The 11,014-nt window shown below is 41.8% G+C and overlaps 1 protein-coding gene and 1 long non-coding RNA gene across 2 annotated transcripts; one reads left to right on the top strand and one right to left on the bottom strand.

Moving 5' to 3' along the window:
• The first annotated feature begins 171 nt into the window (after window positions 1-171).
• LOC139564179 (uncharacterized) lies at window positions 172-2,384 on the top strand. The gene is made up of 2 exons (XR_011672706.1): window positions 172-1,036; window positions 1,123-2,384. It is a non-coding gene; the product is annotated as an uncharacterized lncRNA (long non-coding RNA).
• LOC139564178 (NF-kappa-B inhibitor delta-like) lies at window positions 2,385-10,633 on the bottom strand. The gene is made up of 11 exons (XM_071383439.1): window positions 10,467-10,633; window positions 7,203-7,364; window positions 6,832-7,073; window positions 6,506-6,711; window positions 6,213-6,318; window positions 5,923-6,069; window positions 5,759-5,810; window positions 5,470-5,636; window positions 5,057-5,173; window positions 4,654-4,818; window positions 2,385-4,560 (listed from the first exon to the last, which is right to left on the bottom strand). Exons 1-11 carry the CDS (start codon window positions 10,480-10,482, stop codon window positions 4,489-4,491), a joined length of 1,452 nt encoding a protein of 483 aa, XP_071239540.1. The 5' UTR covers window positions 10,483-10,633; the 3' UTR covers window positions 2,385-4,488.
• Between the last annotated feature and the right edge of the window lie 381 nt (window positions 10,634-11,014).

The raw sequence follows: 11,014 nt of genomic DNA on the forward strand, positions 1-11,014 counted from the left end.
CATCATTGGTGTGATCTTGTTTGTGTCTGGTATCCTAATAGCTCTTAGTAAGTATACTTGCACACACACCGGCTAGTCTGTCACATGCTCACCCGTAACTCTCTGAAGGTTACTGTAACTTTTCATCCCTTCAACAGGTAAAAAACTCACATGCTCAAAATCGTCTTCCAAGTAAGAGTTTGCACATGGCTTGGCAGTTGCTCCGCCTGTGCATGTGGAATGCATCAGACTTTGGAAGAGGAGTCCCCACCAAATACAGGATGGCTTTACTAATACTATTTTACTGTTACCATGTCTGTTGTTTCCCCGTCTCTCCTCTCCCACAGTGGAGCCCATGTCTGAATGCTGCCTATTGGTTAAGATATTACAGTCCCGCCCTCCCTCCCTAAATCCAACAACACTGCCCAGGCATTCAACTAATTAAGCAATCACCCTTATACAGAGCAGCATATTACAGTCAAATGTCTCAAGATAGTCTAGTAGTCTAACTCTGTGCCATCTTTGACATTTTTGAACATAAAGTGTTCTTGTCAACCGAAAAATATTAAGGAAATGTCCTGCATTAGGACTTTAGGACCCCTGGTTGAGAATGGGGGCCGTTGTTGCATGGGTTGGCAGTGTGGGTGGATGGCCTCAAAGAGTGTATGTTTACAGCCAATGGCATGCCGACCCAGTCTCTCCCTCTCCCCTACCCTTTGAGAGAGGACACCGATTGGGAAGATCCTGACAAATCTCTGCATTTTGCCCCAGATTGAATCCTGTGATCGTCAAAGCTTTGTGGCCCCAGCCCCTTCTGTGCATGGATACAGTTGACCTAATCCCTCTAAAATACCTTCTCTTTGGTCAGAACACACATGATCTTGGTTACGTTGTGGTTGTTTCCACAAAGCTTTGAGGTGAACTGAACTGTTTAAACTATCCAGGATTGCTTCCTTTAATTCCCTTTCTCTCCTTGTGTTATAGTGAATAATTGTATTTTCTTGTCTTCTCGTCTTCAGCTCTAATCCAGCAGGCACCCAAATACCAAAGACAGAGGGTAAGCCGCCATGGGAGGGAGGTAGGGAGGGAGGGAGAGAGAGAGAGAGAAAAATAACACACTCTGTCCTCTATCTTGTGTTGCAGTGCCTCCTCAAACAGTATAGATGAAGTGTGCATGGAGGCGAGGGAGAGTCACCATGGGAGGTGCTGCAGAGAGGCCAACACACACAATAACACACTCTCACATTTATGGCTGACACACACCAGCACCCATTGGAACATCAAGTATGGTGCACACCCAGCCCAAGCTGACCAGAAGAATGACTGAATTGTCATTCTTGATTTAAATAAAATGTATATCAAGCCAAGCCAAGATGAAGATGTTACTCTTAACCGTCTTTGTGACTTGTGTATTAGGTGCTATCAATCTACCTTGCCCAGGAGAGAATGTAAAGTAGCCTTCAGTGCTGATTTGGGGTTTATCCTTACCCCAATCTGCACCAAAAGCACCTAAAAGCAAAAAAACATACCTGGCCCAAGATCAGCTTTCAGGTGCACTGTAAATCTATATCATGATATGGGTAGTGTTGAAACAGAACTGAATGCTGTGCTCTCTCTGTTCCTTGCTTTGACTTCATGCACACCCAAGAAAGTTGATTGCATGTCTCGTTTTACTGTATAGTACTCTCAATGCACTTTAGAAATCTACAACTGTATTATCCAGTCGTGAGAGAGAGGTCTTTTACATTTATGATTTCACATTGAACCTGTATTAATAACCTCAAGCATGAATTAAGATATCAAACCAACCCCGTTATCCCACTGTGTTTTACTGATGGTTGGCTCAGGATCTATCTGCTGTCATTTCTGATGGCATTAAGTGGATTGTCGTGGGTGGTTGTGTTCTAGGTGGCAATGAGAAGAATGTCAACCCCATGTCAGATGTTAATTTTACAGCAATTTGAAACAGAAGCAGAAATTAAGTCTCCTATCATTCTCTGGGTTCTGTAAGAGGGTGCCACCAGTATAGTATTGTATGTCAACAGCCTTTTTCTTTCTCCTAATGCATTTTAAATTAGATTGCACGAGTAGAATCATTCAAAGCACTAAAAGGGTATTACTTGGGTTGAAGGAATGGGCATTTTAAAAGTGTATGAGTTTAAGCTTAATGAAAAGGTCAATACATTAAGATAAGAAGGTACAGTAACTACCTGCAAATAAAATGTCTGTATTATCATTATTTAGAGCTGTTTCTAACTTGCTGCAAATACAATGTCTGTTATCTTCAGATATTTTTATTTACCGGTATGCAGCACTAGTAATGCCTGATACTGAGCCAGTGGCGTGATTCTCACCAGAGCTAACCAATAAGACAGCTGCTGCAATAAAAATCACCCTGTATACAATGGTCTTATTTGATTTATTGTTTACAGTTATTTCCCATATCTTTTGATCTGAACCTTTATCAATACATACATGTGGATTAAAATAGAGTATAAAATAGATAACAAATAGAGATAGTTGAAGAACAGATTTAATTCCAGCGTAAAGTTTAGGCAATTCAGTTAATCAGAAGGATACATTCAGTGAAAAGTAACAGCAGTTTTACACTGTTACAAACTGTCAAAGTAGACCCAAGCAGCCAAAATCACCAGATTCTCTAGTACCATTTTTGAACGATAACATTAGTTATTCTCCCTCATGTTAACTCACCTATGATTTAGACCTAGGAACACATGAAGACATCTCTGTATGTTCCTAGATTAAGACTGCCCAGGTTCCAAAACTAGAGGAAATCACATTCAAGTCTGGGGAAATGTTGTGTCATATCTCCAATGAGATGTTTTATTTTATTGTATTTTCTATGCCACTTACAATGATGAAGTAGCATATTCACTACAACAATATTTCAAAGGGCACATGCATGCTACCTCATTGGAGATTTTTTTTTTTTAAACAGTCATAAAAGGTATATGAGTAAGTGATGGATGTTTTCTTGTCACAACAAAACATGTTGTGGTATTTTCAATCATGAGTCATGTTTGAAAATACCTGATTACTTTAAGGTGAAACGAGTCATAACTGAAATACTCCTCCTTATAATGCCCTTTAAGAAATAAATACTAATGGTACTACATTGTATACACTGTTGATATGTTATATAATATTATATAGCATGTGTGGTCAATATCAACATATTCCCTTTACACAGTAAATGTAAAATGTTCTTTCCATAAGTCATAGTATGAATGAGACAATATACAGGGTGTAAAGTACTTAAAGTAAAACTACTTTAAAGTACTACGTTTTTGGGGGTATCTGTACTTTACTTTACTATTCATATTTTTGACTACTTTTACTTTTACTTCACTACATTCCTAAAGAAAATAATGTACTTTTTACTCCATACATTATCTCTGACAACCAAACGTACTTGTTACATTTTGACAGGGAAATGGTCCAATTCACGCACGTATCAAAAGAACATCCCTGGTCATCCCTACTGCCTCTGATCTGGCGGACTCACTTAACACAAATGAGTGTTGTAGTGTGCCCCTGGCTATCTGTAAATTAAAAATATATATATATATATATATATATCGTGCTGTCTGGTTTGCATAATATAAGGATTTGAAAATATGAATACTTTTACTTTTGATACTTAAGTACATTTCAGCAATTCCATTTACTTATGGTACTTAAGTATATTTAAAACCAAATACTTATACACTTTTACTGAAGTAATATTTTACTGGGTGACTTTCACTTTTAGTTGAGTCATTTACTATTAAGGTATCTTTACTTTTACTCAAGTATGACTTTTGAGTACTTTTTCCACCAATGACAAAATATTAGCTATTCAATGAGTGCTGTGAATATATCAAATATAAAAAGAAAATACCTAGTTAAGTTATAAAAGACATTGAAAGCATGAGCACAATGGTACACTGTGTCACATGCTTAGTGAAACAACAACCACCTTTCAACAAACCAATATGATTTCTGACCATGGTGGGAAGTTTTGACAAGAGAATGAGTGGGGGTGGTAGCCCAGAAACCCTCCTCAGATATACCTCTAAGGGAGGGTACTCACACAATGAGTCTGGGAAGTCTTTGAATATAATGTAAACGATTTCATAGAAATCAAGGTTGTACTGAGTGACAGTAATGTCAGGGGGGACTGGAATACCACCTGTTACCACTGCTCATTGCTAGCTATCCATTAAACAAAAACAATAGCCGCCCATTAAGCTAGAAAAATACATAAACGTCATTGCTAACTGAATTCAGATAGGGACCAAAATCATGTCAATCAAACATATAGTTTCAAAGTGAATGCTCTAGCATATATTAGAGATTCGCAGTGTTTGAAAATCCTCACATGAAGATACGCTAGAATCCCTCCCTGTTGGAAGTACAGATGTCTGGATTCAACCTACAGTACAGACCTTCAGTACTTCCTCTGAAAAGAGGTGGAGGGATACACAGGGACATAAAAAGTAGTCCGGGTCACTCTTGGTCCTGTAAGGACATTACACGTCGACGAGAGGAAGCACTTCGCTTCTTCAGGATGAGCTTGAGCTGAAAACAGACGGGACAGGGATAGGTGAGCTGAGATTATATGAATGAAACAAAATGGCCATTTGCAGTCTGTCTGTCTGTCTGACTGCTCACCTGTTCCCCGTGGGGTCCACTCTGCAGCAGGTGTGCAGGCTGGTCGTTCTCCAGGTTGCGGATTCTGGGGTCGGCCCCTCTGCTCAGCAGCAGCCTCAGCATCTCCTCCTGGTGTGGGCTGCCATGGAGACCAGCAGCCATGTGCAGCGCGGTATGACCGTGGGCCTGTCGGTGAGGAGGTAAAGGGAATCATGAAGCTGTGAGTATTGACCAACACTAAGGCAATAATTAGATATGCACACACTGTCGATGAGTCTCCCTTTCTTTTCACTCTTTTCCTTTCACCTTTTCACACACTGCTGAAGATGTTCTACCTCTCCTTTCTCTTTTCATGGAGTCTCTCAGGACACAGGTCAGTTTCTCTACACCTTTGAAGAGCGGACAATCTCACAGCAGCACTGACCTTCATGTTGACAAAGTCCCTCATGTTGTCTAGGGGGGTCTTCAGCAGATGGCGAACCAGCTGGATGTTCCCCTCCTTCACAGCCAGGTGAAGAACAGTCTTGTTACTTTTGATTTCCTGGAAACAGAGGAAAACACTGTATGAAGCCTCCAAAGGAAACCGCAACGTGCCGAAAGTGAGGAAAATATTCAAAACCCATCATAGATTTTTGCAGGTGTGAGGTTGGGTAGACAAAAAGCTGACTAATAGCTCCAGATTTGATTTATTTTCTACCAAAATGAACCATGCCATTCCCTTGGGAGGACGGAGGTATAGATGGTGTTTTCTACTTATTGAGTACTGGCACCTCTTGTAGAACACTGGCTCTAAAATACTAACTCTGGTACGTTACATTTACGTATTGCATTCAGTACCTGGCTGGTCAGGGAGGCTCCGGTGTTGAGTAGCATCTGCAGCCAGGAGAGCTTCTCCTCTGCCAGGGCATGGAGGCTGGCATCACCCAGCCCTGTGGAGGAGAGGGAGGAGAGAGTCTTCATGGTGCCACTGTGGGAGATGGCTGCACAGTGCAGAGGAGTCAGACCTGAGACAGGAGTGGGAAAATAGTTTATTCTATTGTTGTTACTTATTCTGTTGTCTTACTATATAATTTGTCAGATGTCTTTTGAGTAATGGTTGTGCTCTTCTCATTTGACTGGATGTTACCTTCAAAATTGCGAGCCTCCAGGTTCACTCCAGGCCCAATGGAGAGAATAACCTACAAATACAGATCCAAAGATTGAAAATGGTTATTCACATCATTCTGTTATTTATCTAGATTGAGCCCTAACAGATGATCACTTTGGTTGAAGGCAGTGCTGCTGGTTTACCTGCATAACCCTGGGGAAGCCATAGGTTGCAGCAAGATGAAGTGCTGTTTGACCTTTGACATCACAGGCATTTATATCCGCCCCTAAAGACAACAGATCCTGGACGATTTCCGGATGGTTAGCAGTCACCGCCACCAGCAAAGCAGTCTGGGAAACAGGATAGGGGGGGTTAATGCTATTAAACTAAGGCTCAATATGTATGGCATCCACACATTTATTTTAGAGGAAGCATATTTGGGTTGAACTCAATCCTGTGTTCTCTAAAGAAGAAGTGTCTTCTTGGTGCATACCTTCCCCTTGTGTTCCTTGGAGTCTAGCCTTCCCAGCTCAGCAAGCCTCTCTGCTGCAGCGAATGCATACTCCCTCAGGCCCTTGGCTGTATAAATATGCAGAATCCTGACAAAACGAGACAATGTGACAAATTGGTTTCAGGTGACACCTACAGTCGAAAATGTTGTAAAATCTCATGAGACATAAGACACTTTAATTTGCCAAGTTTCTCTTAACATTTTCTCAAACTTAGTCATTTCTACTTTCTCAAAATCAGGTCACAAGCTGATGATACACACACACACACACTTACGTGTCTCCGTCGTCATCTTGCCAGGTGGTTCTACTGTAGTCCATCCCTCTGAGGAACATCCTGGCTTCCTCCAGCTTAGTGACATCCATCTGGCCACTAAACACCTGCTGGACAGGTTCTGTGGGGCCCAGGGCCCCCGACGACCAGGGGAAGACAGCGGTCTGCAGGGGCCCAGAAGGAACAGCCTCGGTCACTGGACACTCCGTCTGTAAAGTAAAAATATTGCTATCATCAGAAATGCTATAGCACATACTGTTCATGTACTTAATAGCACGTGAACAACAAGTAGTCAAATTGCTTCTGTTCGAGAAACCAGTCCTCCTTACATAATGCTGAGGCATCCTGGTGTCTGGGTAGTCCTGAATCTGCTGTGTGTTGTAGCTGGAGGCCATCTGAGGGCTGTAGGCCGGAGTATGGCTGTAGTCCATTGAGGAGGATGGGCTGGAGAAGTAATTGTTCCCCATAGGGGAGAATGGACCTTCCTGTATGGCCGAGAGGGCTTGGTGCTCATCCATAGGACCCCATCTCTCATACCCCACTGCCATATCTGAGTAGCTGCTGGCTACACCTGGGAGGGTCACAAGTTAACCCATCTGTCAATGTCAATGGAAAAGTATTTGAATCATTTGACAATGTATTTGACCCAGGTCTGGTTGGGTTGCAAAGGGCTTACATGGGTGATTCAAGCAGTACTCACTTGTTGAGGTAGACTTCTCTGGTGTTGACACCTGTTGGGAGAGGACAGTGGCAGTGGAGACACCGGTACTGGTTGTTGCCGTCGAGGAGGTTTCCCTCTTCCTCTTCTGCTCCAGGAGTTTCTTCACTGTGGGAAGAGTGTAACACGGCTTCTCCTTCGGTGCTGTGGAGACAAAGGTGATGTTGCAATGAAAGATCTTTGGTGGATAGTCATGAAGTCGACCGTGACATTTTTTCTCTATTGGGGTGCTTTTCTACAATGGTCTACTATTCTTATCAGACATGTATTACTACAGAGCGACACAGCTAAGGCTGTTGGTATAGTGTTATGACATAATATGAAGTAATGTGGTAATTTTGGATAACGCTTCATTCTTTAGTTTTTGGATTGAAAGGATTGGCAAAAAGAGGCCATTCTCCTCCAGCTCTGTGATTTCCCATGATTCATCTATGATATCATGTTTACTCTTTTTCCCCATCACTTTCTGTTCCATTCAGCAGCCAGAGGAAAGAGAGATAGTGGTGAAAAATATAGGTATCTGAGGTTTCCAGCTTGATATTGCTCGTGTGCAGCAAAACAGGGTAGTTTTCCTCGAAGTCATCACCCCGCACGTGAAAGACAAAGCGACATTTCCACTGAGGAGCATAAACAGGTAGAGAGAGAGCTCTGAGGAACCTATTCCATTAGGAAAACAGGCTGTGAGGTCAGAACTAACAGATAGATTCAATAGAACCACTACCATGTGGAGGCTTGCCACTACACATTTTCTGTGACTCTTTCCTGTCTAGCTCCGTTACGCTGGCTGTGGTAAACCACAACACCTTCCTGTCACTGCTGTGTGTGCCGAGAGCACGTTACAACCCAGAAGTGAAGAGTGAACATATAAACGTGGGCCATGTCTGCTCTGCTGTGTGTCTGGGCTGGCAGCCATAACATAGTGTCTGACTATTAGCAGGATGATTCATAAATGTGGTCATGGAGTAGATTGGTTCTCGCAGATATCTCACATCACCTGTCTTTTTCTTGGAAGACAATCAAGCCATAGAAAGGGGGCTTTTTGGGGTGTGAGCCTGAGTTTTTGGTCTAGTTGCAATAACATATTTGAATGCTACAGGAGTCTCATCTATTCCTCAAGGGGATTCAGTGAACATAGGAAGGAGTGATAAAAACACACTTTTGTAGTGCCATCAACACAGTTTCAGTAGAACGTAAAAATCGCTGACTGGAGAGCGAGAGTATAGTGAATGCCTGGTTGAGGGGTGTGTTGCATTTTCACTTTTCGTATCCCTCTCACAACGAGGAAAGTTTGGTATCACTTGAAGCCACTCAAATGGATACAAAGGAGGAACTGCCTTTTTGTTCTGCAATTGTGGAAACTCCAGAAGTTATTAACGTTCTGTTCCTTGTCTCTCTCTTCTCTTGGACCTGAGTTTTACTTGTCTCTCAATTTTTTCCATCATTTATTTTCTCTTTCCTCAGTTTACTGTCTTGCTGAGTAAGGAATAAAAGACAGACTACTGGCACTTGCATAACTAAAAATAAGACGGGAGATGTCAAGGAATTGTAGCTAAACTAAAATTAAACATTACATCAATTACATGCGCAATTTTCATACCTTATAACAACGATTATAAACATTACTGTAAGAGACTCCTATTGTATTATATTATTATTAAAAATGTATTGCTACTACTGTTATAGGCCAAATAAGAATCAATTTGCCAAACTATGACATATTGGTAAAATGAAACTGAAAATGGGTTGTGACCATCTCAAGACCTTATTCCAATGTATCTAATGAGTTCATCTTCATACCATACATCATCAGATACTGTAAAGTGAATCCCCCTACGTCAGTGAATCCCCCTACGTCATTTCTCAACATTCACCACAGTGTAGGAGGGATGAATACTAATAGAGGGGATGCCTCATAGGGGTGAGAGAGAAAGGGTGATCTACACACGGAAGGGCAGCTCTTGCCAGTGGTGCATACTGTAGACAATAGGTGTGCCTACCTAAAAATAATCTCATGCAAATATTTGACTAGTAGTGCATCTTGGGGGATAGAATAACCCCCCTACAGATACAGGATAGGCTACAGTCGGGTATTAACCCTTAAATGCAGTCTACTGTCCATGTCCAAAGCCAGTATTTATTTTAAAACACCCACAGAGAGGGAGAACTGTCCTCAATAGATGTTCTTTGTCACCAAGCAGGCAACAAAGATCCTAGCTGTAGTCTGTAATATTACCTACATAGTGATGTTGTGCTCTATAAAGCATATTCCTACTTGAGTTTGGGTATAGAATAATGCACGTAGTACTCTACAAGTCCATTTGAACCTAGAGTTACAGTACATCATTAGGCAGACAAATAATTATATCAGTGCAGAAAGATATTTACATCAGCCTATTGCACTAAACATCTTCAAATGTCGATTTTTACAGTTGTCAAAGTTGGGACGTTAGTTAAACGATCCATGACAAGGAGACAGGGCTGCCTGGGATACCCTGTCTGAACGCTGTTGCGATGTAATATTTAAATCGCGGAAACCCCTGGCCATTTAGTCATGCGCGTGGGCGGCGGGGATTCCGACGACCTTTCTGTTTTCTGGCTCAATATGATACGGTGCCGAGCAGAGAAAACGAATTGAACTTCCTCAATGAGTGTGGCACTGTGTAGACTAATATATTGCATAGGATTGACTAGTATGCTACACTATGTCCGTCGCCGGCAGTGGCACTCTGCGCAAAATCAAGTTCATTATTGCGTGTGTAAAATAGCCTATCCGGATTCCCCCTTCACACCCACGGTTAAAAGGTGAACTGAGATGTTACGAATATGGGCGAGGGTTGAGAGGGTTTCCCCGCTGTCTGTTTTCAATACGCAAAAGTAGGCTATTGTTTTCATCATTGCCTGTAAATGTTGACTTAACTTCTTAATATTAACGTTTTTAACAATCTCACATTAGTTTGATGCACTCAATTGTATGATATGATATAGGCCTACCCACTTTATAACAACCCTCATTTCTTTTGAATGTTAGTCCTGACTTGTAGGCTACTTGCCACTTATTAATCAAAACAATGATGTAACTTAGACATTAGGAATGGATGTTCAAAACTGAGCAGCAAGAGAATGTAAAAAATAGCTTTTGATTGTCAATGACACAACATCCGCTATATGATCACAATATTCGTATCTAGGCTTATTAGTAGCCTGCGAGTCAATGTCATATTCATCATCAACATAACAAACACTCACATTTCTGCCAGTGCATGTCAGAATCCCTTTTTCTTTGTAGCACCTTGTCAGCTCCTCTTGGTCCAAAATATTTGATGTCTCTTCTTCAGGGTTTGAATTCGCAGCGGTTCCTGGTCCTGCTGTAAGTGTCAGATTTGTGTGTCTCTTCTGTCACAGGCTCGTTATAATCTTGCTACTATGTACACACATAACACGTTGCCGGTGACGCCATCTCCATTTCCAACACCACGCCCACTATAGTCTGTGAACATTGGGTGCGCACGAGCACCACATCAAAGCGCAGCGCAACGCTCCACTTGCTCAGAGATGGAGGGTGAGGGAGGGAGGGAAGAGGAGGGCGTAGACAGAGATAATATTTGTTATGTTAACCAACTGACTTTCCAGAATATTTTCTGAATTAACAATGTATGTTCTGATTCAAAGTGTGGGGATGATTTTGGCTACCAGGTTACCTTCTAATTTGTTTGTATGTGTTTTGTGTGTGTCAGTGGTGATTTTAACATGTGAATCTTGGTGGGGCAAAAAGTGGTATGCATGCCAGTAAAGCC

This window comes from Salvelinus alpinus, chromosome 35, assembly GCF_045679555.1.
Source record: "Salvelinus alpinus chromosome 35, SLU_Salpinus.1, whole genome shotgun sequence".
Classification (NCBI taxonomy): domain Eukaryota; kingdom Metazoa; phylum Chordata; class Actinopteri; order Salmoniformes; family Salmonidae; genus Salvelinus; species Salvelinus alpinus.

Bases quoted from the DNA above. Each gene is read 5' to 3' on its own strand.
- LOC139564178 (XM_071383439.1), bottom strand. The intron at 7,074-7,202 runs GTGAGTACTGCT...TGACCCTCCCAG, and splicing joins AGAGAAGTCTACCTCAACAA to GTGTAGCCAGCAGCTACTCA. The intron at 6,070-6,212 runs GTATGCACCAAG...CCTGTTTCCCAG, and splicing joins CCAAGGAACACAAGGGGAAG to ACTGCTTTGCTGGTGGCGGT.